Source organism: Mustelus asterias, chromosome 9 (assembly GCF_964213995.1).
Source record: "Mustelus asterias chromosome 9, sMusAst1.hap1.1, whole genome shotgun sequence".
In the NCBI taxonomy this organism is placed as follows: domain Eukaryota; kingdom Metazoa; phylum Chordata; class Chondrichthyes; order Carcharhiniformes; family Triakidae; genus Mustelus; species Mustelus asterias.
This window is the reverse complement of record NC_135809.1, coordinates 7,530,473-7,554,996: the sequence shown is the minus strand read 5'-3', so window position 1 is coordinate 7,554,996 and position 24,524 is coordinate 7,530,473. Positions and strand designations below refer to the sequence as shown.

General features: G+C 43.1%; 1 protein-coding gene across 13 annotated transcripts in view; it reads left to right on the top strand.

Annotated features, from left to right (window-relative positions):
- cep290 (centrosomal protein 290) overlaps positions 1-24,524 on the top strand; it is a 115,486-nt gene that overhangs the window by 88,221 nt on the left and 2,741 nt on the right. For 8 of the 13 annotated variants that reach the window (XM_078219614.1, XM_078219615.1, XM_078219613.1 and 5 more), the window contains 11 exons: positions 2,878-3,033; positions 6,544-6,667; positions 10,617-10,751; positions 10,966-11,052; positions 12,874-13,038; positions 14,325-14,447; positions 15,485-15,657; positions 17,162-17,303; positions 19,425-19,498; positions 20,577-20,677; positions 23,524-23,624. In XM_078219614.1, the coding sequence (XP_078075740.1) occupies positions 2,878-3,033; positions 6,544-6,667; positions 10,617-10,751; positions 10,966-11,052; positions 12,874-13,038; positions 14,325-14,447; positions 15,485-15,657; positions 17,162-17,303; positions 19,425-19,498; positions 20,577-20,677; positions 23,524-23,624 (1,381 nt within the window). Of the gene's footprint in view, positions 1-2,877; positions 3,034-6,543; positions 6,668-10,616; positions 10,752-10,965; positions 11,053-12,873; positions 13,039-14,324; positions 14,470-15,484; positions 15,658-17,161; positions 17,304-19,424; positions 19,499-20,576; positions 20,678-23,523; positions 23,625-24,524 lie in introns of those variants that run through there. The other 5 variants (XR_013498704.1, XM_078219617.1, XR_013498705.1 and 2 more) reach the window with 5 other exon arrangements.

Below are 24,524 nucleotides of genomic sequence, written 5' to 3'. Positions count from 1 at the left end.
AATCGACAATGGTTTCATGGTCATCAGTAGATACTTAATTCCAGATATTTTTTACTGAATTCAAATTCCACCAACTGCCGTGGTGGGATTTGAACCCGGGTCCCCAGAACATTATCTGAGTTTCTGGATTAATAGTCTAGCGATAATACCATCGCCTCCCCCAATGCCATTAAATGTGGAGATGGTTGGATTCTCTCTTGTGGTGCTTGTGTGGCATGAATGTAACTTGCCACTTACCGGCCCACACCTGAACGTTGCCCTGGCCTGTAGGTAATCATCCAATTTCTACCAGTCAGCTTAATTGCCAAAGCATAAAATATATTTTCTAGACTATAAAATGATTTGTTTTGGCTTAAAGATTTTCTAAGCGTATGTAATTATCAGCAGCATATCAATATGCTGTAAGGGGAAAAGTGAAAAAGAATCTGGTGTACTTTGCACTGATGTTGCCTTCTCCTTCTCTTCCCTGATGTATGGCTATCTCAGTAAATATGCTGTCATATTTACCTGTAACTCACCTTTTTAAAAAATTGACCTGTCAATTTTATGGACAACTGTTTTATTAATTTAAAAAACAAGTTCCGTTTGGTAGCATGATCCACAATTAGTCAACCTTCACATAAAGGCTGATTCCGCCCAGTTTGAATACTCTTCCATGACTGATTCAAGTCCTGAATGATTTATAATTTATTTCACTTCAATGCTGGCAAGATCTAAACCATCCTGTTTGGTTTTCATCAGTATCTACCCTTTTCTGAAACCAACCTGGGTTAGCTATTCAGCAACTTTGGCATCATTTTAATCCTGACCTGATCTTGAGTCCTCTTGTTTTCTAAGGCTTGCATTTTTCCATGCCTGGAATGGGTCTCCAGTTTTTTTAGTACTTTTCTCCGACTGCTTCTGAAGCTATAATCCATGCTTTCATCACATTGAGGATTTTTTGCTGAATGTTATGTTCAAGGGCCTCCACCCCTGCATCTTTCAGAAAGTTCAATCAACTCCAAGCTCTGCAGAATGTCAGCTTTCATACCGTTGGCACTCCCACATGTTATTGAGCTCTAGCGACCAGCACGTTTCCTTCAAGACCCTTGTCCCCATTTACAAATCCTTCCACAGTCTCACCTCTGACAAGCTGAATAACCTCCTGCACTCTCTGCTCCATTGACTCTGGTTCAGTCTGTTCTGCATCACTCCACACTAACATCAGTGGTTGATCATTCAGTCACTAAGCCATTCCCTCTAAGATCTCCACTTAGATCATTGCCTTCTGAAGCTCTTTAAACCCATATCTTCTGTCGTGCTTTTCTCCTTCCACTTAATCTCTCAATCAATTAATGTCTGCCTTTGTGTGCTTCTTAAGCATCCTGAAATATTCTCCTACATGAGGAGTATTATAATGAATGAGAGCAGTTTTACACTTTAATGTGTACATCTTTCTCTGTGCTCCTTTTTATTTTGTCTGGTTAAATTGGACTTTCCTGATTTGCTAGGTCTCATATCTGACTTATTTACAACAGAATTGAGTATCCTTTATCTGAAAACCTTGGGGCCAACTGAGTTTTGGATTTCAGATATTTCCATTCTCAGATATCACATATAGGACTAAGTCTCTGCAGTACAATGGCCAAAGCTAACTCTAGTCTAAAGTAAATAAAAATGACTAGAAAAGTAAGCTGCATCTCTGAATAGTAAACACCGGGTACCTGTGATAAGTTCCCACCCACAGCAGCATCTGTGATTCTGCTTGTAGTATAAAACACACACATCATTCACTGCAGTTAATTTTTTAAAATGACTACAATGAAGCTAATTGAGAGAAATCTATATTCAACTTGCCTGTAGCATTCTCCCTAGTCAGTTGACAAATACCTTTTTAATATTGATAATGCGGAGGCTTCAGAAATGCACTCTATATAGACATCTGAAGGTGATGAGGTACGCTACATTGTGACAGTTGACATAGAAAAATTGAATGCGAAATGTTGATAGAAAAGCATCTTCAACAAATGTGTGATTTGATTTGATTTATTATTGTCACATGTATTAACATACAGTGAAAAGTATTGTTTCTTGCGCGCTATACAGACAAAGCATGCCATTCATAGAGAAGGAAACGAGAGCGCAGAATGTAGTGTTACAGTCATAGCTAGGGTGCAGAGAAAGGTCAACTTAATGCAAGGTAGGTCCATTCAAAAGTCTGACAGCAGCAGGGAAGAAGCTGTTCTTGAGTCGGTTGGTACGTGACCTCAGACTTTAGCGTCTTTTCCCCGAAGGAAGAAGGTGGAAGAGACAATGTCCGGGGTGCGTGGGGTCCTTAATTATGCTGGCTGCTTTGCCGAGACAGCGGGAAGTGTAGACAGAGTTAATGGATGGGAGGCTGGTTTGCGTGATGGATTGGGCTACATTCATGACCTTTTGTAGTTCCTTGCAGTCTTGGGCAGAGCAGGAGCCAGACCAAGCTGTGAAACAACCAGAAAGAATACTTTCTATGATGCATCTGTAAAAATTGGTGAGAGTCGTAGCTGACATGCCAAATTTCCGTAGTCTTCTGAGAAAGTAGAGGCGTTGATGGGCTTTCTTAACTATAGTGTCGGCATGGGGGGACCAGGACAGGTTGTTGGTGATCTGGACACCTAAAAACTTGAAGCTCTCAACCCTTTCTACTCCGTCCCGTTGATAGAGACAAGGGCATGTTCTCCTTTACGCTTCCTGAAGTCGATGACAATCTCCTTCGTTTTGTTGACATTGAGGGAGAAATTATTGTTCTCACACAATAATACGTTATGTCAGAACAATAAGTAAGCTTTGCAGACTTGAAGTGCACCCTGTACGTGGTTTTCATTAATATACCGATCTTAACACTGTGTTCATTGGCAGAGCTGACCAGGAAAGGGCATTTTTACAGAAGAAGCTGAAAGCTCGTGGAATTACAGCTGACCAAGTAATAGGCGTCAGAACAATGGAAGTCGACAGAGAGATAGAAGATTTAAGGAGAAAGAATGCAGAGCTGCAAGATCAGATTGCAAGCATGAGGTGAGTAATACAAAGAACAGAACAGCGTAGGAACAGGCCCTTCGGCCCATCAAGTCTGCGCCGACACAGGTGCCTGGACTGTCTCAGTTGTTTTCATTGGTCCACTTAGGGGCCTGAACTTTCACCTGTCCCAAGTAGGTCCAGCGATGCTGGATGGAGTTTCGGCAAGAGGTGGAGGTTGGGAGGTTCCTTGTCCTTTGCCTTATGGGGAGCTGGAAACAGGAGTATTGGTTCATCAAAGGGTGGAACTGGGACCATCTGAGCGTTCAAGCCTGGATCGTGATCTGGACCTGGACACCAACCCCATCACATGTGCTCACATACACAGAGAGAAGAAGCTAATAGGTTTAATTTAGCCCTCTTTAGCCCCTATTTCAAAGATGTTGTCTGATATTCAAGGAGATGATTGTGACACCATTGAGCTGAATATTATGGCCTCCTGACCAAATCAGCTGTCCAAGGTATGCCTTGGTAGTACAGGCAGCCACCCATTTTATTTAAATTACTATGCAGCCTTTTCTCATAATTTAATACTTTAAGCCCTTAGAAATATGTTACTTTCCAATAAAACACCTTCCAATGTGTTACTAATTCTCCCTCATTGTTTTCATATTCTGCTGCAGAAATAAGGACATGCAACATTTTTTTATTCTTTCATAGGATGTGGGCATCGCAGGCAATGCCAGCATTTATTACCCATCTCTAATTGCCCTCGAGAAGGTGGTGGTGAGCTGCCTTCTTGGACCTCTGCAGTCCACGTGGTATAGGTACAGCCGTAAAGCTGTTAGGAGAAGAGTTCTAGCGAGGAGGTGGGGAGGCTGCAGAAAGATTTAGACAGTTTAGGAGAGTGGTCCAAGAAGTGGCTGATGAAATTCAACGTGGGCAAGTGCGAGGTCGTACACTTTGGAAAAAAGAATAGAGGCATGGACTATTTTCTAAACGGTGACAAAATTCATAATGCTAAAGTGCAAAGGGACTTGGGAGTCCTAGTCCAGGATTCTCTAAAGGTAAACTTGCAGGTTGAGTCCGTAATTAAGAAAGCAAATGTAATGTTGTCATTTATCTCAAGAGGCTTGGAATACAAAAGCAGGGATGTACTTCTGAGGCTTTATAAAGCACTGGTTAGGCCCCATTTGGAGTACTGTGAGCAATTTTGGGCCCCACACCTCAGGAAGGACATACTGGCACTGGAGCGGGTCCAGCGGAGATTCACACGGATGATCCCAGGAATGGTAGGCCTGACATACGATGAACGTCTGAGGATCGTGGGATTATATTCATTGGAGTTTAGGAGGTTGAGGGGAGATCTGATAGAAACTTACAAGATAATGAACGGCTTAGATAGGATGGACGTAGGGAAGTTGTTTCCATTAACAGGGGAGACTAGGACGCGGGGGCACAGCCTTAGAATAAAAGGGAGTCACTTTAGAACAGAGATGAGGAGAAATTTCTTCAGCCAGAGAGTGGTGGGTCTGTGGAATTCATTGCCACAGAGGGCTGTGGAGGCCGAGACGTTGAGCGTCTTCAAGACAGAAATTGATAAATTCTTGATTTCTCGAGGAATTAAGGGCTATGGGGAGAGAGCGGGTAAATGGAGTTGAAATCAACCATGATTGAATGGTGGAGTGGACTCGATGGGCCGAATGGCCTTACTTCCGCTCCTATGTCTTATGGTCTTATGGTCTTATGATAGTGAAGGGTGTATTTCCAGTTCAAATTGGTGTGAGATTTAGATGGGAACTTGCAGGCGATTGTGTTACGCCTTTGCTGCACTTGTTCTTCTGGGTGCCAATGTTCATGGGTTTGAAAGGTGATGTTGAAGGAGCCTTGAAGAGTTGCTGCAGTGCATCTCAGAGATGCTACACACTGCTGCCACTGTGCATCAAATACCAAAGAGTGCTGCTTTTTTCTGGATGGTGTCAAGCTTCTTGAATGTTGGAGCTGCACTCATCCATGCAAGTGGAGAGTATACTTTATCACACTCCTGACATGGGCCATGTAGATAGTGGACAGGCTTTGGAGAGTCAGGAGGTGGGTTATGCAATGCAGAATTCCCAGTTTTTGACGTGCTCTTGTAGCCACAGTATTTATGTAGCTGTCCCAGTTACGTTTCTGATCAATGGTGACCCCCGGATGTCGATGATGGGGGATTAAACGATGGCAATCCAATTTAAAATGGAGAACTTATTAGATTCTGCCTTGATGGAAATGGTTATTTCCTATCACTTGTGTTGTATGAATGTTACTTGTCATTTATCAGCTCAAGTGTGAATGTTGTCCAGGTCTTTTCAGAGTTTTACTATCTTTAGGTGCCAGATGATGTTGGGCTGAATTTATGCAGCCTGTCATGTTGGGAGCTATACTTGGTGGCTGGTCATTTTGGCTAAGATCAAGTGTGGTTATGCGGATGCTGCACTTGGTTGAGGTCATTGGGTTGCATTTAAGCTTCATATGTTTCATATGAAGCAATTTTAAAAAGCGGTATCTCGGCCATTTAGCTAAGATGCAAATGAGTTCAAGCCTTGGAGGAGGAATTCTCCGCCTACTCCAATCAGCTTGACTCATGCAGATCAGGTCCAAGACAGGGTAGAGGATTGCATGCCCTGTCTTGTCAGCCTGGATCGGAAATGTCTCAACTTGTTGAGACTATGATTTGGACTTGATTTGATTGAATTGGAAAAGTATTTTTAAAAATTGCAAGAGAGGCTTGACATCAGTCTGTCAACGGTGCAAAATCATCCCTGATTAAGTTGGGAGGGCAGATGGGGCTGAGCAGAGATTCCTGCAGACAGCGGCAAGATGGCAGTTAGGCTCATTAATGAGCCAGACGACACCCTCTGGTGGTGGCTGAGGGACTAAACAGGAATGGCACAGCTTTCCTGCTCCTTCAGAGGGCTGCCCAGCAGTGACCTCCTGAGGTGCAGTCCCTCGTCATCAAGCACTCTGTACCTCATCAAGGGATGATGTGGAGATGCCGGCGTTGGACTGGGGTAAACACAGTAAGAAGTTTAACAACACCAGGTTAAAGTCCAACAGGTTTATTTGGTAGCAAAAGCCACACAAGCTTTCGGAGCTCTAAGGCATCTTGCATCAAGGGACCCAGCATCGGGAAGGGGGGAGCCTGCTGCAAACCACCCTGGCCTTGCCTCTGATCACCCTTATTCACTTAGTCTGAAGCCCTGCCATGATCCTGGGCCTCTGGTCATGTACATTGCTGCCAGTTGCTACCACTCCTGTTGGCACTGGCAGTGTGAGGAGAGGCTGGCAGCTCTCGGTTGGCAGGACCTCAATTGCGGGTGGACCCTGCAGGTGACCACTCCACTTGATTCCGTCAGGTGTTCTCCCAGAAAGCTTGCGGGGATTCCTTACCAGTTCTCCAGCTGAGACCCGGTCGGCCCAGCAGAATCCTGGCTGTAGATTCTGTTTACGTATCTTCAATTCTATCTTAATCAGGGTCCATTTGATGTGAGTAATAACACAACATGGGTTTGATGTCTTTTTAAACCACAGGCAGCAGCAAGCTTTACCACGGGATTCAGTAGTGGAAGACTTAACTTTGAAAAATCGTTACCTGCATGAAAAGCTCCAAGCTTTGGAAAAACAGCTATCGAAAAGCACATTTTCCAGACCATCGGTATGTATTTGTTTTAATGCTTTAGGAACACTGCTAGCACCAGAATCATAGAATAGAATCATCCAGTAGCAGAGAAAACCAGAGACCCATTGTGCCAATGTCAGTTCTTTGAAAGAGCTATCCAGTTACTCTCACTCCCCTCAGTGCTTTCACTTTGAGAGAAGATCAGTCATTTGTTGTTGTTGTTTATTTTGGAACAACACTGTTCATCTGAAATAGGGCAAGAAGTTATTATTGAGTGTAACCAAATTACAGAAAGCATAAGCTGGGAATCACCCTATCATCGAGAGACAGCACAGTGATTAGCACTGCTGCCTCACAGCGCCAAGGACCCTTGGTGGCATATTGGACAGTGAAGAAGGTTATCTGGGATTGCAACGGGATCTTAATCAATTGGGCCAGTGGGCTAATGAATGGCAGATGGAGTTGAATTTAGATAAATGCGACGTGATACATTTTGGTTGATCAAACCAGGGGCAGGACTTACTCAGTTAATGGTAGGGTGTTGGGGAGAATTATAGAACAAAGTGAACTAGGGGTACAGGTTCATAGTCCTTGAAAGTGGAGTCACAGGTGGAGAGGGTGGTGAAGAAGGCATTCAGCATGCCTGGTTTCATTGGTCAGAACATTGAAGATGTGGAGATGCTGGCGTTGGACTGGGGTAAACACAGTAAGAAGTTTAACAACACCAGATTAAAGTCCAACAGGTTTATTTGGTAGCAAAAGCTCCAAAAGCTTGTGTGGCTTTTGCTACCAGATAAATCTGTTGGACTTAAGAACATAAGAAATAGGAGCAGGAGTAGGCCATCTAGCCCCTCGAGCCTGCCCCGCCATTCAATAAGATCATGGCTGATCTGAAGTGGATCAGTTCCACTTACCCGCCTGATCCTTATGACCCCTAATTCCCTTACTGATCAGGAATCCATCTATCCGTGATTTAAACATATTCAACGAGGCAGCCTCCACCACTTCAGTGGGCAGAGAATTCCAGAGATTCACCACCCTCTGAGAGAAGAAGTTCCTCCTCAACTCTGTCCTAAACTGACCCCCCTTTATTTTGAGGCTGTGCCCTCTAGTTCTAGCTTCCTTTCTAAGTGGAAAGAATCTCTCCACCTCTACCCTATCCAGCCCCTTCATTATCTTATAGGTCTCTATAAGATCCCCCCTTAGCCTTCTAAATTCCAACGAGTACAAACCCAATCTGCTCAGTCTCTCCTCATAGTCAACACCCCTCATCTCTGGTATCAACCTGGTGAACCTTCTCTGCACTCCCTCCAAGGCAAATATATCCTTCCGCAAATAAGGGGACCAATACTGCACACAATATTCCAGCTGTGGCCTCACCAATGCCCTGTACAGATGCAGCAGGACATCTCTGCTTTTATATTCTATCCCCCTTGAGATTTAGGCCAACATCCCATTTGCCTTCTTGATCACCTGTTGCACCTGCAGACTGGGTTTTTGCGTCTCATGCACAAGGACCCCCAGGTCCCTTTGCACAGTAGCATGTTGCAATTTATTTCCATTTAGATAATAATCCAATTTGCTATTATTTCCTCCAAAGTGAATAACCTCGCTTTAACCTGGTGTTGTTAAACTTCTTACAGAACATTGAATACAGGAGTTGGGACATCTTGTTGAAGTTGTACAAGACATTGGAAAGGCCACACCTGGAATACTGTGTACAGTTCTGGTCACCCTATTATAGAAAGGGTGTTATTAAACTAGAAAGAGTACAGAAAAGATTTACTAGGATGCTACCGGGACTTGATAGTTTGAGTTATAAGGAGAGGCTGGATAGACTGGGACTTTTTTCCTTGGAGCGCAAGAGACTTAGGGGTGATCTTATAGAGGTCCATAAAATAATGAGGGGGATAGATAAGGTCCTTCCACTTAATCTTAGTCAACATTTATTCTCAAAGGCAGGGGAGTCTAAAACCAGAGGCATAGGTTTAAGGTTAGTGGAGAGAGATACAAAAGGGTCCAGAGGTCAATTTTTTCACATAGGTGAGTGTCTGGAACAAGCTGCCAGAGGTAGTGATAAAGGCAAGTACAACTTTGTCTTTTAAAAAGCATTTAGACAGTTACATGGGTAAGATGGGTATGATGGATATGGGCCAAACGCGGGCAATTGGGACTTGTTTAGTGGGAAAAAAGGATGGCATGAACAAGTTGGGTCGAAGGGCCTGTTTCCGTGCTGTAAATGTCTGTGAATCTATGACCCTGGTTCAATTCCAGCCTTGTGTGACTGTGTGGAGTTTGCACATTCCCCCTGTGTCTGCGTGGGTTTCCTCTGGATGCTCCAATTTCCTCCCACATTCCAAAGATGTGTAGATTAGGTGTATTGGCCATGCTAAATTGCCCCTTAGTGTCCCAAAATTTGTAGATTAGATGGGATGATAAATGTGTGGGGTTACGGGGATAGGGCGGGGGAGAGTGCCTGGGTAACATACTCTGTCAGAAAGTAGGTGCAGACCCAACAGGCTGAATGGCCTTCTCCGGCACTGTGGGGATTCTACGATCAAAAACAATAGAATCACTTTTCTATTGTTTTGACTATATTATTTAAAATGAGGTAACACCTCTATTCAGGTAATAGAGACGGAATGTTCTTGAAGCTCATTAATCCTTGTCCACTTGCCACTAAACCCTTGGTTCTGTTTTGAAATATATTGTGAAGAAAAGTTTCTTAAAACCTCCCATTTGTTTGAACTTGCTTCCGATACAAATAACTTAAGTTTACACCATTGATGTATCGGTTGAACATCATTGAAAAGGCCTCCTTACCGAAAGCACAGGGATAGGCAACTTTAACACAGCACTTTATTTTTTAAAAGTCTAAAATGTAGAGAGTGATTTGACTGAATCGGTTAAAGAAAGTGCAGTCAGTATTCGAATGGGGCTTTTACTGGGTTCATCACATATTCAGAATGTCAAGTGTTGCTGTATTTCTCCATATCATCTTTCATCCGACTGTCTTTCTCTTTCTCTCGTATATTGCGTATATTCTGCTTGTACACAATACACATGCTGCCAATGCAGACTTCGGATCCCTGTGCACAGGTTGTATCTAAAGGACGTACAGCAGCCACTGATGGTATCCCTGAAATCAGGACTGACAGAAGTCTAAAAATGCAAACCAGTAAGAAATGTTTAAAGAAATCACGATTGAGTTTGCGAAAGAGTAATCAGGTTTGCGACGAGCAAGAAAATATATCTTCGAATGGGACTGGCAAAATTGCTGACCAGGGCAGTGAAAATGATGAACATTTCAATGATAATAAGGTGCCTTCGGCTTTGAGACCAGAGGAGGCATGTACTGAAATCCAGGCAGAGGAGCCTTCGACAGCTTCCACATGTGATCCAGCTGATGGGGGGAATACGAATGGAGATCAGCCCTCAATCAAGAAAAAGACAGAAATGGAGCAGGCAGCTGAAAAGGAGAAAGCGCAGCACGGACCTGACGATGACTTGGGGATTGATATCGAAAAAACTGAAGGAAATGATTCTCCCTCGGATTCAGCAAGTGACTCGGAGAACACAAGTAGCAGGAATGAGCCGGGTATTGCAAAAGGGAGAGAAGTGGAACAGACAACAGAGGAAGATCCTGCAGAAGATCCGGGAGGAGTGGAATCGGAGACCTCTGAAAAACTGCTTCAGGTTATCCGCCCATGAAATCTAACAGAAAGAATACCCCCTGTCCTGCCCCCAAGCAGTACATTCTGTTTTTTATTTTGCCCAGTAGCTAAATTTTTCAAAAGTCTGAAATATTCATAGTGTGTATATACCCCCAAAGTAAATTCCAGTCTTAGTTGCATTTCATTGAAATCCATTCCTTTGCTGTTAGATTTATATCTGGGTTTAGTTTACTTTAGAAGAATCTTCCTCTGCAGTAGTGTGTTTGGGAGAAGTGATGTTTCTGATTACCTGTTCTGTTACTCTACTCTAGACCTCTGGAATTGGTTCTGTTGCTTCATCTCAGAAGGAGCAGGAACTTCAGAGAGAGAATCTCAATCTGGCTGCAGATAATGTAGAGCTGCGTTTCCAACTGGAGCAGGCGAATAAAGATTTGCCACGATTAAAGGTAAGCCACGCGTCAGCACGCATACTATTCACAGTAATAAATGTGGGAATCAACTGTGGAGGTTTTATAATACTCCCCATGTGCATCCGCTGAAATTAAGTTTAAAATCTTTTTTTACTTCTTGGCATGGTATTACCAGAAAGATGATTCATTTTTCTGCTGTATTTGTTTAATCTGATTTAAGGTGTGTTGTCTGTTTCTTGCCTTTTCGCAGGATCAAATCGCTAATTTGCAGGAAATGTATCAACTTCTCAAAAAGGAGAAAGTAGAATTGGAAAGAAAACTTGGCAATATTCGAGGGGTAAGCAAGATGCAGTGCTTTTCAAGCTAGTTGTGTGCGTAAACTAGTGGGTGTACACTGTCCTGACAAACCCTCAATGTTAATGATTGGTTGATTAATTAATTTGTTAAAGATACACAGATGTTGGCATTGTTTGATTAAGGACTGAGAATACATTTAAAGAGAGTCAACGGATAGTGGGGTCCGGGGGGGAGTGCAGGGATACTCCTCATGGTCTATTCCTGAGCCTGGCTAAGGTGGCCATTAAGATGTCTCGATAACGGGCAGTTGAGTGGGCCACCTTCCTGTTTGCCCCTCACTTGTGGCTACATCCATGTCCGAAAATTCCCCTCATGTAATCAAAGCCAATTCAAGAGATCATGTGGATGGAATGTGATTGATATGTTAGTCCACTGGCCTTGCATTTGCTGCTATCTTTTTGCAAAGTTAAAACGCATTTCCCTTAGTCCTCAACCATCTGCCGAACTAAAAATAATCTATCATCATATCTGGAAGCATTATACAGGAATCTCTGGGCATGTGAAATATACCATTTTACTACAGATCTTGGGCAACTTATTGTGATCTCTCTTTAAATAATTAGGGGCCAATTCACAATGCAGCATCCCCAGAACATGAGGGGTTTGAGTGTATGACTGGGCGGCACGGTGGCACAGTGGTTAGCACTGCTGCCTCACAGCGCCAGGGACCCGGGTTCGATTCCTGGCTTGGCTCACTGTCTGTGTGGAGTTTGCACATTCTCCCCGTGTCTGTGTGGATTTTCTCGGGTGCTCTGGTTTCCTCCCACAGTCCTAAGATGTGCGAGTTAGGTAGATTGGCTATACTAAATTGCCCCTTAGTGTGTAGGGGGACTAGCTAGAGTAAATGCATGGGGATACGGGAATAGGACCTGAATGGGATTGTAGTCGGTGCAGACTCAATGGGCCAAATGGCCTCCTTCTACACTATAGGAATTCTATGATCATTGCTGAAATTTCAGTGTGCTAGAAATGGACTGCTGCATTGCTGAAGTGATGTCTTTAAGATAAGTGTCAAAAGTCCACAGCATTATTCCAAGAGCAGGGGATTCTCCCAACATCCTGGCTAAATTGTTCATTTAGTTGATTAGCATTTGTGAGATCTTGCGGTGCGCAGGTCTGCAGTGATAATGTATATATACTGAAAATGGGGAGGCGATGGCCTAGTGGTAATACCACTTGACTATTAATCCAGAAACTCAGCTAATGTTCTAGGGACCCAGGTTCGAATCCCGCCACGGCAGTTGGTGGAATTTGAATTCAATTTTTAAAAATCTGGAATTAAGAATCTACCGATGACCATGAAACCATTGTTGTAAAAACCCATCTGGTTCACTAACGTCCTTTAGGGAAGGAAATCTGCCGTCCTTACCTGGTCTGGCCTACATGTGACTCCAGAGCCACGGCAATGTGGTTGACTCTCAACTGCCCTCTGAACAAGGGCAACTCAGGATGGGCAATAAACGCTGGCCAGCCAGCGACACCCATGTCCCACAGATGAATGAATAAAAATATTTTGAGACAATTTGAGGAATTGAAGAGGCTGCATAAGTACATATTCCTTATTCAAACCATTGTGAAGTGAGAGAAATCATTGCAGTTTGAGTTGTTGAAGATAGTGCTGTAATGTGAGCCTGTATCTGTGTAGAAGTTTTAATTATGAGTGCTTGTTTAGTGGGTGCAAATTCCAGGGGATTATTTCTGTCTTTGGAACTTGTTAAATTATGAACAGGTGTTCAGTTTTTTTAACTCAATCTCTGACTGACGTAGACTTGTTATTTTATATTAACTCATTGTTTGACAGTCTGGACGCAGCGGCAAGACAGTGCCTGAATTAGAAAAAACGATTGGCTTGATGAAGAAGGTGGTGGAGAGAGTGCAGCGAGAGAATGAGGAGCTGAAAAAGGCTCCTGGAGTGGTGGCCAGTGAGAAACTAACCTGCCTCGAAAAGGAAAACGAGAAGCTAAAGGTTTGTGCTAACACCACAAGGTCTTTTTGTTTTTTAATTTATAAATACACAACAGCCTGCAATACTTGTAGAAATAGTTTCCCCAGCGACCTAGGCAGTGGAGTTAAAAATCACCACCAAGATTTTTGAGAAGCAAGATGTCTCCCAGTCCAAAGATGTGCGGGTTAGATTGATTGGCCGTGCTAAACTGTCCCTTAGTGTCAGGGAATTAGCAAGGTAAATATGTGGGGTTACAGGAATAGGGCCTGGGTGGGGTTGTGGTCAGTGCAGACTCGATGGGCCGAATGGCCTCCTCCTGCAGTGTAGGGATTCTATGATTTACAATGGACAACTATCATGGCTAGGGCAAAAATTAAGACCAGGTGCAAATGGTTGATGTCAAAAGTAAGTTGTGTAGCAGATTTAAGGAGGCTACAAAGGGACATAGGTAAGTTGTGAGTGGGCAAAAATCTGGCAAATGAAGTATAATGTCGGCATACGTGAAATTGTTCATTTTGGCAGGAAAAAGAAGCTTATCTAAATGGTGAGAGATTGCAGAGGGATCTGGGTGTCCTAGTGCATGAATCGCAAAATGCTAGAATGTGGGGTTGAAATTACAATCACATCAGCCATGATCTTATTGAGTGGCGGAGCAGGCTTGAGGGGCCGAGTGGCCTACGCCTGCTCCTAATTTGTGTGTTAACCCTTAACTAATATCAGCAAAAACAGATCATCTGGTCGTTATCACATTGTTGTTCATGGGACCTTGCAGAGCTGCATTTCCTAGGTTACAATAGTGATGATACTTCAGAAGGTCCTTAATTTAACTGTGAAGGTTTTTGGAACATCCTGAGCTTCTGAAAGCTCAGGATGTTTTTAACTGCAAGCTCTTTCTTTTCTTTGAGACCAGGTATCGAAGAGTGATCTCAAAAGTGGCACATTTTTGGTACTTGTGTAATAGGGGACAGTAAATGTGATGGAGCGATTGATCTAAACTGTTCTGAAACGCAGAATCGGCCCACATTTATTTTCCAATATAACATCAATACTGAACTCAGTTCATTGGCCTCAAAGGATTTTCTACTGAAATAACACATTTGGTGACAGCTATAAAGCATCCCAGGTTTGCTCTCAGTAACTTCCAGACCAGATAACCTAGAATTACAGCTCTGCATGTTTTTGGCATCACTGTTATAGAAGTGCAGGTCGGAGGATCTAAACTAACATTTCACACGACTATCTAATTTAGCAGGATCAAGGCTATCACATCAACAGCAAGCTAAATCTATTGCCTTACTTTGTTTCAGTCAGAACTCGAGAAGTTGAAGATGCAGATGGGCGGGCAGCTCAGCTTGCGCTACGAGTCCAAAACGAAAGGTGTGGAAAAGATCTTAGCTGAAAATGAGCGATTACGGAAGGAGCTTAAAAAGGTAAAACTATTAGGTCAATAGCGGGAGTCGCCTCTGCTGTCAGGTTAGTTAGTGTCGCTGTTTTTAACATTAGTGTTTATTCATTTTTTGCCTTCAACACAGAAGGCTGGCACATGGTCCAATTCCAAGATTGGAATCCTCGTTATGATGGGAAAGGGGCCTTGAACGTACATCGGCAATGAACTCTTCAATATTCCCCAACCCTGTAGCTTGGGGAGACACTGCAGCCCACTCAGAACCTCCCACCTCTCTACTCAACTCACCAGTGAAGTGGACTGGGATTTTTCTAAGCACTTTTCTATGGTGAAAACAGAAAATGCTGGAAATATTCAGCAGGTCAGGCAGTGTCTATGGAGAGGGAAAGAGTGTTTATTTTCTGTAAGTCAGACCCCAAATGAAGATTCTTTGTAAATGCCATTATTGCAATTACACTGTATTCTGGCAAGTCAAAAGTCACACTAGATAATAAAGGCAAAGCTAAATAGAATTGGAAATAAAAGTAGTAACTGCTGGAAAGCGCACAGCGGGTCAGACTACACCTGTGGAAAGAGAAGCGTTTCAGCTCGGTGATCTGAACTGGGAGGTGTTGAAGATGAGCAGCTAAAGAGAGGCCGTTGAGCTGTAAACTCTTTCTCGCTCCAGAGATGCAGCCTGACCAGGTTGAGTATTTCCAGCATTTTTCGATTTTGATTGTACCGCATAATGTCTGCGTGGGTTTCCTCCGGGTGCTCCGGTTTCCTCCCACAGTCCAAAGATGTGCGGGTTAGGTTGATTGGCCAGGTTAAAAATTGCCCCTTAGAGTCCTGGGATGCGTAGGTTAGAGGGATTAGTGGGTAAATATGTGGGGGTAGGGCCTGGGTGGGATTGTGGTCGGTGCAGACTCGATGGGCCGAATGGCCTCCTTCTGCACTGTAGGGTTTCTATGATTCTATAATTTCTCTCTTGAAAATGTTACAAGTCAACTCTGACGACCCACACACAGCTCACCGCAGGTGGAGTTGAGATTTTTTTTTTGCTGAACATTTGTTTTGTGACAGGAAGGTGACTGTGCTGAAAAGCTGCGAATTGCTAAAAGCAACGTGGAGATTATGAATGAGAAGCTAAGCGTGCAGTTGGAAGAGACCAATAAACGATTGAGCTTTGCAGAGAGTAGGGGTCCACAACTTGAGGGTGCAGACAGCAAAAGTTGGAAGTCCATTGTAGTCACAAGGTATCACTTTACTCTCTGATATGTAAAACACAGAAACTTTTGCTAGGCTGACATAATATTAGTCACTCAGGGTAGATATTAATGTGCTGGGACAAAATGAGAACTTTACTGAGCATTTAATATCGACATTTCAGAAACTCTTGAAAGTTTGGGCACTTTATTTACAGTTTTCTTTTTCCTTAATTGCTCTGGATAAGGCAGAGTTAATTAGATTCTTGACTGCAGGGTGCTGGGGTCAAAGGGTATAAGGGATAGGCAGGAAATGGGAGTGGAGACCACACTCTGATCAGCCATAGTCTTATCAAATGGCAGAGCAGGTTTGAGGGGCCAAATGGCCTACTCCTGCTTCTAATTCATATGTTTGTATGTTCTTACCTGTTTTTTATTGCCTCTTCCAGGCGTTTACATGACTGGGGTAGGGAATGTTTTTCTTGTTTGTTCTTTCATGGGCTGAGGGCAAGGCCAGTATTTATTGCCCCATCCCTCATTGTCCTTGAACTGAGTAGCTTGCTAGGCCATTTCAGACGGCAGTTAAGAGTCAGTCTCAATGCTATTCTGTAGTCACATGTAGGCCAGACCGGGTAAGGATGGCAGAGTTCCTTCCTTAAACCAGATGGGTTTTTGTAACCATCTACTCGTTTTATATTCCAAATGTTATTAATTGAATTTAAAATATCACTAGCTGCCGTGGTGGGATTTGAACCCATTTCCCTAGAGCATTAGCCTGGGTCTCGGGTTACTATCCAGTGATATTACCACTAAGACATCACAACCGCATGCATCAGTAGATCTTTTTCTGTCCGACATTTCTCGTACGTAACAATGAAAGAAATATCAGCAAAATGGAAAAAACAACAAAGGATTGGCAGTCAGTGTGGTGGGAGATGTGGATCTTGCATATTCACTTAAGGGGAAGATTTGACCAGAGGGGTTCGATCTTTGGAGGACTGCAGGGTGCTGGGGTCTTTGTAGTTTTCAGGAGAGGGAATTTGGATTGAGGAAGGTTCTTCTGTTTGGCCCAAGACTCTTAAAAAATAATCCTCTAATATTTAAAATGAGGGCATCGGAAAAAAATAAGAAAGGAGGTGAGGATTTATTTTACCAAAAGAATTTTAGAACAGATTAACCAATGGGTGCATTGAATGGAAAACCATGGTTTGGCTGAATCTTGAAAGGCTAAAGAGTCACTAGTTCTAAAAACAGAGGGGAGGTTTGGAGGGATAGGCTGATTGAACCGATGGTTTTCCTCTGCTCCCGAGCATTATTGTGGTTTTCTCTTTTAGAATTAACAGCAGTTACTTAGTTAAAAATTATGCAGTTTTACTTTTGACACATTTCACGTGGTCAGCTGTTCACTTAATAACAGTGAGATTTTTAAAAGTAAACCGCATAGATTAATAAGACAACCTGTTAAAACTGCAATCGTGCCAACTTTAATAGCAATTGGGGAATCGCTTACATTGTTAAAAAGACAAAGAGTAATTCATTCCTTCATGCTTTAAAGAATGTATGAGAGTAAATTAAAGGAGATGGAGACAGACATTACAAAAAAGAATCAAACCCTCACCGACCTTAGACAGCTGCTGAGAGAAACAACTGATAATGAGCAAAAATTGACAAAACAAATAAGAGTCCTGGAGGAACAGGTGAGAGAAGAATTGTGATACCCTTTTCGTTCTGTAGTGTGTAAACGCATAGAATCTTACAACATGTAAAGAGGCCATTTGGTCCATTGTAGCTCTTTGCAAATGATTCTGCTCCCTGCTTTTTCCTCATAGCCATGTATTTCCTCCACTTCAAGTCTTTATCCAATTCCTTGCCATAACCTACCAATATTAAATTCCTCTCTGTGTTAATCTAATGTCAGTGAACACCTGGGTTCACAAATATAAAGAATGAATGAACCTTGTTTTTCATGGTGCCTTATCACACCCTCAGGATTTCACAATAAACTAAAGACTGTGGACTTTTTTTTGTATTGGGTAGACAAATGTGGCAGCTAAATTGCACACATTAAAGTTCCACAAACAGCAATTGAATGACTGGATAGTCCATTTATGTTGGTGTTGATTAAGGGAGAAACATTGACCAAAGTAAAGGAAGAACTCCTTTGTTCCATTTCGAATAGTGCTAAGGGATCTTTTACATCTATATGAGCATAGGCAGAACTGACAAGGCCTTAATTTAACAGCCCATCCAAAAAAAAACATATCCCCAACAATGCAGCACTCCCTTAGTGCTGCACTATGGCCAAAGATGTGCTGGTTAGGTTGATTGGCCTTGCTAAATTGCCCTTTAGTTCCAGGGGGATCAGCGGAGTAAATACATGGGGTTACAGGTATAGGGCCTGGGTGGAATTATCACCAGTGCAGGCTCGATGGGCCAAATAGCCTCTTTCTGCACTGCAAGGATTCTATAATTCTATGAAAATATCAGTGTAGATTATACGCTCCAGTCTGTAGTGGTTAAATACCTCAAAGTGTTCTCTAACAAAAATGCAAAACAATAACAACATTGAGTGAAAGTTTCATGTTATTTATGTTCTGTACGTTTTGTTTTAAATCAGTTAGCTCCTGTATTGTAAAAATGCAAAGAGGACTTTAGTACCAGTGTGTTTAGTGTTCCAATGGAAATTTCACTGGGTGGAATATCTATCTGTGGCATCTTTAGCTGTGAGACTATTGGTCTCGGTCACATTGCTATCTTTGAAAATTAAATCGATCGAGAGAAAGCCTGATAGCAACAATATGTTCCCCAGACCTTTTATGGCACTAAGTTCCTGTTGAGTGCAAGCTAAGTTTGCTTTCTCATCCTGCTTTAGGCTGCATTGTATCTCAATGATTTGAGACATAAAGATTTCAGATTAAAAAGATTAAGAACTTCATGCGGCAGAAAATTATTTGTTTTAGCAGTGTTACTGTCAAGTTCCAGAAATGGTGAGCCACGTACGTAGAACAATCCCAATGGTCATCCTGCAATAAGCAAGAGTTAAAATGAATTGTGCACAAGGATTAGCATACCCGTATTCGTGAATATGTGCATTTTGTGTTTACAAAACCCAAACTTCCTTTGTTGCGAATGTGCCCATTTAAACCTCTCATTATTGTCACAGAGAAGTGATATAACTAGCTGGCCGTGGGAAACAGAAAGCCATTCACAATGGTACCATTACGTAGAGGAAGATCTTCATCGCCCTGCAGTGCCTCTGTTTTAGAAATTCACAATCCTGAGATCACTGAAGAGAAACTCCTCTGTTCCAACCTATTTGTTTCCCAAGAGTCAGTTTGTAGTAGCTCCCTGAATGAATGGCCTGTTGACACTCAGCCTTCTGGGGAAAAGCAGTGAATTGTTCCAGTAGGAGAGAGATAAAAATGAGACAATTATATGAAAGTTAAAGAATGACCTCCACAATATTAATTGTCAATCTAAATTTTTTGTACAATATTTTGAATCAATGTTAATAATGGAAACGTTTGATTTAAAAATCCCACTTGTTCAGGAATTTGCTTCCAGGAAATGAATTGAATCCAGAGTGGAGACTTGAATTAACAATGTCAGTTGCGAAGAGTTGAATGTGATCTGGAATAGCGAGCAGTCTTTGAACAGGCTGGGTCCTGATTCCTGGACATAATCAGCTATGTTTCAGAAAGAAATACAAAAATGAATTGCCAACTGCTTATTCCCTTAGTTTGAATTAATATTCATAATGTCAAAGTGATGGGGCAGGACCATTTTGATTGATGTTGCATTTTGCTTCTTTTCTTCAGATTGAGGTACTTAAGCATTTCCCTGAAGAAGCTAAAACAGAGCCGGGCCTAACCAGAGAGCTCCAGTTACTAAGGTATGAACTGTACTTTGTAAATGGGCAGCTTAACTCGGGACCACAAGCAGTCAGGATTTTAATGCAGCAAATGCACAAATTGTACATGGCGCAAAAATTGGATTTCTGTATCCAGCTCCACGTCTTTCCAAAAGCTACATGATCAGTTGTCTTTGCTGAAAAGTGGCCTGGGGTCTGGTTCTGGCATTCTGTGATGGGCTAACCTGTTCCTTTCAAGGCCATTATTGTAAACTGCCAATGCAGGTCATTGTAGCCACGTCTACAGAGCCAAATGCTTATAAATTACAGCGACTGGCTTTATTAAAAACAGAAATGCTGCAGAAATTCAATGGCCGGAGTTTTACTGACCTGCCCGCCATGTAGAATTGTAGATTTATAAGATTGGGCGGCACAGTGGCACAGTGGTTAGCACTGCTGCCTCACAGCGCCAGGGATCTGGGTTCAATTCCCGGCTTAGGTTACTATCTGTGTGGAGTTTGCACATTCTTCCCGTGTCTGTGTGGGTTTCCTCCGGGTGCTCCGGTTTCCTCCCACAGTCCAAAGATATGCGGTTAGGTGGATTGGCCATGCTAAATTGCCCCTTAGTGTCAGAGTGACTAGCTAGGATAAATGCATGGGGTTATGGGGATAGGGCCTGGGTGGGATTGTGGTCTATGCAGGCTCGATGGGCCAAAATGGCCTCCTGCACTGTAGGGTTCTATGATCTGTTGACCTCAGGTGGGATTTTCCAGTCTTGGGGCGAGGGTGGCCGTTAAATCCCACCCAATGGGATCAGTGGAGCCAGCATCAGTGGAGAGAAACAAAATTAATGTTTCGAGTCCGTATCGAAATATTAACTTTTTCTCTCTCTGCAGATGCAGCCAGACCTACTGAGTTTACTCAGCATTTCCTGTTTTATTTCCGATTTCCAGCACCTGCAGTATTTTATTATTTTAAAGGGTGTTTCGCACCCGTAATTAACACCACTCACAGTAATTAGCAGAAATGTGGGTGTGCGTTAATCGAGATCTTTGAGAACTTAAAATGTCATCTGTGGCTGCAAATTCTAATTCTATCTTTTCATTTGATTAACTGGAAGATTGACAAATGATCGATTGGAAAAAGAAAAAGCTGAACTTCTCCATGAACTCCATGTCTGCAGGAAGCAAACAGGAGCAGAAAGCAGCAGCAGCAGAAATGGTAACCCTCCCAATACTGTCCTCACCTTCAACATTCAGACTACACGGTGCCGAATATGTATATCATCAGAGCGGAGTTTCTTTATATTCATTTAACCAGGAATCTATTTAGCACATGTGGAAGATGGTTTACTAGGATGCACTTGTCAACTTGACTCAACCCAACAAGCCTTAGCGTTAGTGAGCTGGGGGCGGCACAGTGGTTAGCATTGCTGCCTCACAGCACCAGGGATCCGGGTTCGATTCCCAGCTTGGGTCACTGTCTGTGCAGAGTTTACACGTTCTCCCTGTGTCTGCGTGGGTTTCCTCCGGGTGCTCCGGTTTCCTCCCACAGTCCAAAGATGTGCAGGTTAGGTGGATTGGCCACGCTAAATTGCCCCTTAGTGTTGGGGGACTAGCTAGAGTAATTGCATGGGGTTATGGGGATAGGGCCTGGGTGAGATTGTGGTCAGTGCAGACTCGATGGGCTGAATGGCCTCCTCCTGCACTGTAGGATTCTAAGGTCATATCCCCTGTAGACTGTCGCATGTGCATCATGATAAATGATGCCATCTTGGTTGGACCGATCCAACAGAATCTATCGAGGTGGACTTTCCCTTTGACTCAGGTATTGTGGGGCACTCTTGGAGATTTACAGTAAGGAAATGGGATGGACATGCCCGTCACAGATTCCCTTACCCTGGAAGCCGATTTGGGAATTTTCCTTCCCTGTTACAGGTCAGACATTTAAACACTAGTTCTCCCTCGCAGTCGAGTAGCGAACTCACCACAAACCAGCTGTCGGCCTAATCATCGAAAAGGGTATTGGCCAAAATTGCTGGGTTGTAAGAAAGCAGAAGTGTGATTCTTGCCCCGATGGAGAGAGGGGGAGGGACAATCCCGGCTGATCCAGCAATCTGCCGCTTTAAACCGGAGCTTTTAGAGCTGGGAGCCAGGCATGAATGCAGTCTCTGTTTATGACACCCCCCCCCCCCCCCCCCCAAAAAAAACACTAGCGTCAGCATCTAGGAATTTTACCACAAAAAGAGTTCCTTCGGCCCATCATGTCTGTGCCGGCCATCAAACACCTATCTATTCTAATCCCATTTTCTAGCACTTGGTCCATGGCCTTGTATGCTGTGGCGTTTCAAGTGCTCATTGAAATGCTTCTTAAATGTTGAGGGTTCCTGCCTCTACCACCCTTCCAGGCAGCGAGTTCCAGATTCCCACCACCCTCTGGGTGAAAAAAACTTTTCCTCAAATCCCCTCCAGATCTCCTTCCTCTTACCTTAAATCTATGCCCCCAGGGTTAATGACTAACTACGAATAGGAAATGTTCCTTCCTACCTTCCCCGCCCACCCTGTCCTCCTCTCAGCTTTCTCTGTTCTAATGAAAGCAACCCCAGCCTAACCAGCCTCTCTTCATAGCTGAAACACTCCATCCCAGGCAATATCCTGGTGAATCTCCTCCGCATCCTTTCTAGTGTAGTCACACCTTTCATCTCGGGTGGTGACCAGAACTGCACACAGTACCCTAGCTGTAGCCTAACAAGCGTTTTATACAGCTCCATCATAATCTCCCTGCTCCTATATTCTATGCCTTGGTTAATAATGGCAAGTATCTATATTGCCTTCTTAACCACCTATCTATCTGTCCTGCTGCCTTCAGGGACCTGTGGACATGCACCCCAAGGTCCCTCCGTACCATTCATTAAAAACCAATTGTTTTTGTTCTGCCCATCTGACCAGCCATCTATATCATCCTGTAATCTAAGGCTTTCCTCCTCGCTATTTACCACTACATCATGAAGACACCTGCCAATGTGCCAGAAGCAGCAACAACTTGTATTTATATGTAGCACATTTAATAAAGCATCTCAAAGTGTTTCACATGAGCGTTATCAAACAACATGATTAGTACTGCTGCCTCACAGCGCCAGGGAATCGGATTCAATTCCAAACCAAAAGAGAAACTGCTGTAAAATCTCAGCAGGTCTGGCAGCATCTGTAAGGAGAGAAAAGAGCTGACCTTTCGAGTCCAGATGACCCTTTGTCAAAGCTGGAATCTTCTAGATTCCAACATTCGCAGTAATTTGCTTTTATCTGGGTTCCAACCTTGGGTCACTGTGTGGAGTTTGCACGTTCTCCCTGTGTCTGCATGGGTTTCCTCTGGGTGGTCCAGTTTCTTCCTATAGTCCAAAGATGTGCGGGTTAGATGGATTAGACAGGGTAAAATTTCCCCTACAGTCTAAAAATGTGTAGGTTAGGGGATTAGCCATGGTAACCATGTTATGGGGGGGAGGCCTCGTTAAGATGTTCTTTCGGAGAGTCGGTGCGGATTTGATGGACCGAATGGCCTCCTTCTGCACAGTCGGGAATCTATTGTAACATTTAACACCAAGCCTCATAAGGAGAAATTGGGACAGGTGACCAAAGGAGGTAGATTTTAGGAAGCCCCTTAAAGGAGCAAAGAGAGTTTAGGGAGGGAACTCCAGAGATTTAGGACCCTGGCATCTGAAGTTGCATCCACCAGTGCTGCAGGGATTAAAATCAAAGGTGTTGAAGAAGCCAGAGTTAGAGGAGCACTGCTATTGCTAAGAATTGTTGCTTTGAGGAACATCTAGAATTACCCATTCACATGAATTTAAGACGCACAATCTAATCCACACTTGGATTAGAAAGCTTCATGATCAGTCAGCTGAAACAGACTCCATTTCAATCTGAGAGCAACAGAACGGAAGCCATCTTAGAATCGTGTAACAGTCACAGCTATAAACAGATCCGATAAGGTTATATCTTTCTGTCACAAAAGCCTTACTTTTCTATGTAAAATAGTGATGTAAAGTTAGTTGTGTATTCCTGTTACAGTTTGTGATGATGCATTAGACGGAAAAGACAAACTGATGGGTGAACTAGTGGAATTGCAAACACAGCTCAAGGTATCAGATCTGGAGAAGCAACAATTACAGGTAAGCAGCCTTGCCTGGTTTAGTGAACTCAGCAACGCTTTACATCGGGCTGGAACTTTTTAAAACTGGTGTCAGTCTACACGGTGGCTTGTTGGGATCTGGAATGCACTGCCTCAAACGCTGGTGGAAGTCGGTAACTTTCAAAAGGGAATCTGGTAAATCCTTTTAATAAAGGAAAACAAGTCAGTGCTATGAGATTAGAGGATCTAATTGGATAGCTCTTTCAAAGAGTCAGCACTGACATGATGGGCCCAATGGCCTCCTTCTGTGCTACATAGTGTATGATTTTCACAAGTATTTGTGTGTGAACAACCAGAAATTAAACCTGAGTTTTACTTCTCGATGGGTTTTATAACTCAGCTAATCCAATTAGAAGCTCTGCACAAATTACTATAAATACCTGATACAACTGAACTATTTTAAACAGCCCGTCACATACTCGTATTCTCAGCAAGACTGCTCCCGTAATGAACAAATAAAATTCCTTAAAGCTGTTGAGAGATTCAGAATTTTTGTATTTTAGCCAAGCAGCAGGGAATCTGTACCCTCCTGTTAAACAGCAGAGTATTTCCGCAGATCTTTCTGATTATTACCGAGTCATATTGCCTACGATTAGATGAGTAAAATGGCATAAAGCAGAATTTCTTTTTATTGGCAGTTAAGGCAGCATTCATCGCTCACACTTAGCTGCCCTGAGAATTATGGAAAAAAACAATTAGAAGCTCGAATACAACCCAACTTTAACAGCAACCAGTATAAGAGTTATAGATTTTTCATTCATTCACAAGATAGGGGCATTGCTGGCAAGGCCAATATTTATTGCCCATCCATAATTGCCCTTCTGAGGTTGGCAGTGAGTTGCCTTTTTAAACCAGTGCAGTCCTAACATGCCCAGTGCTG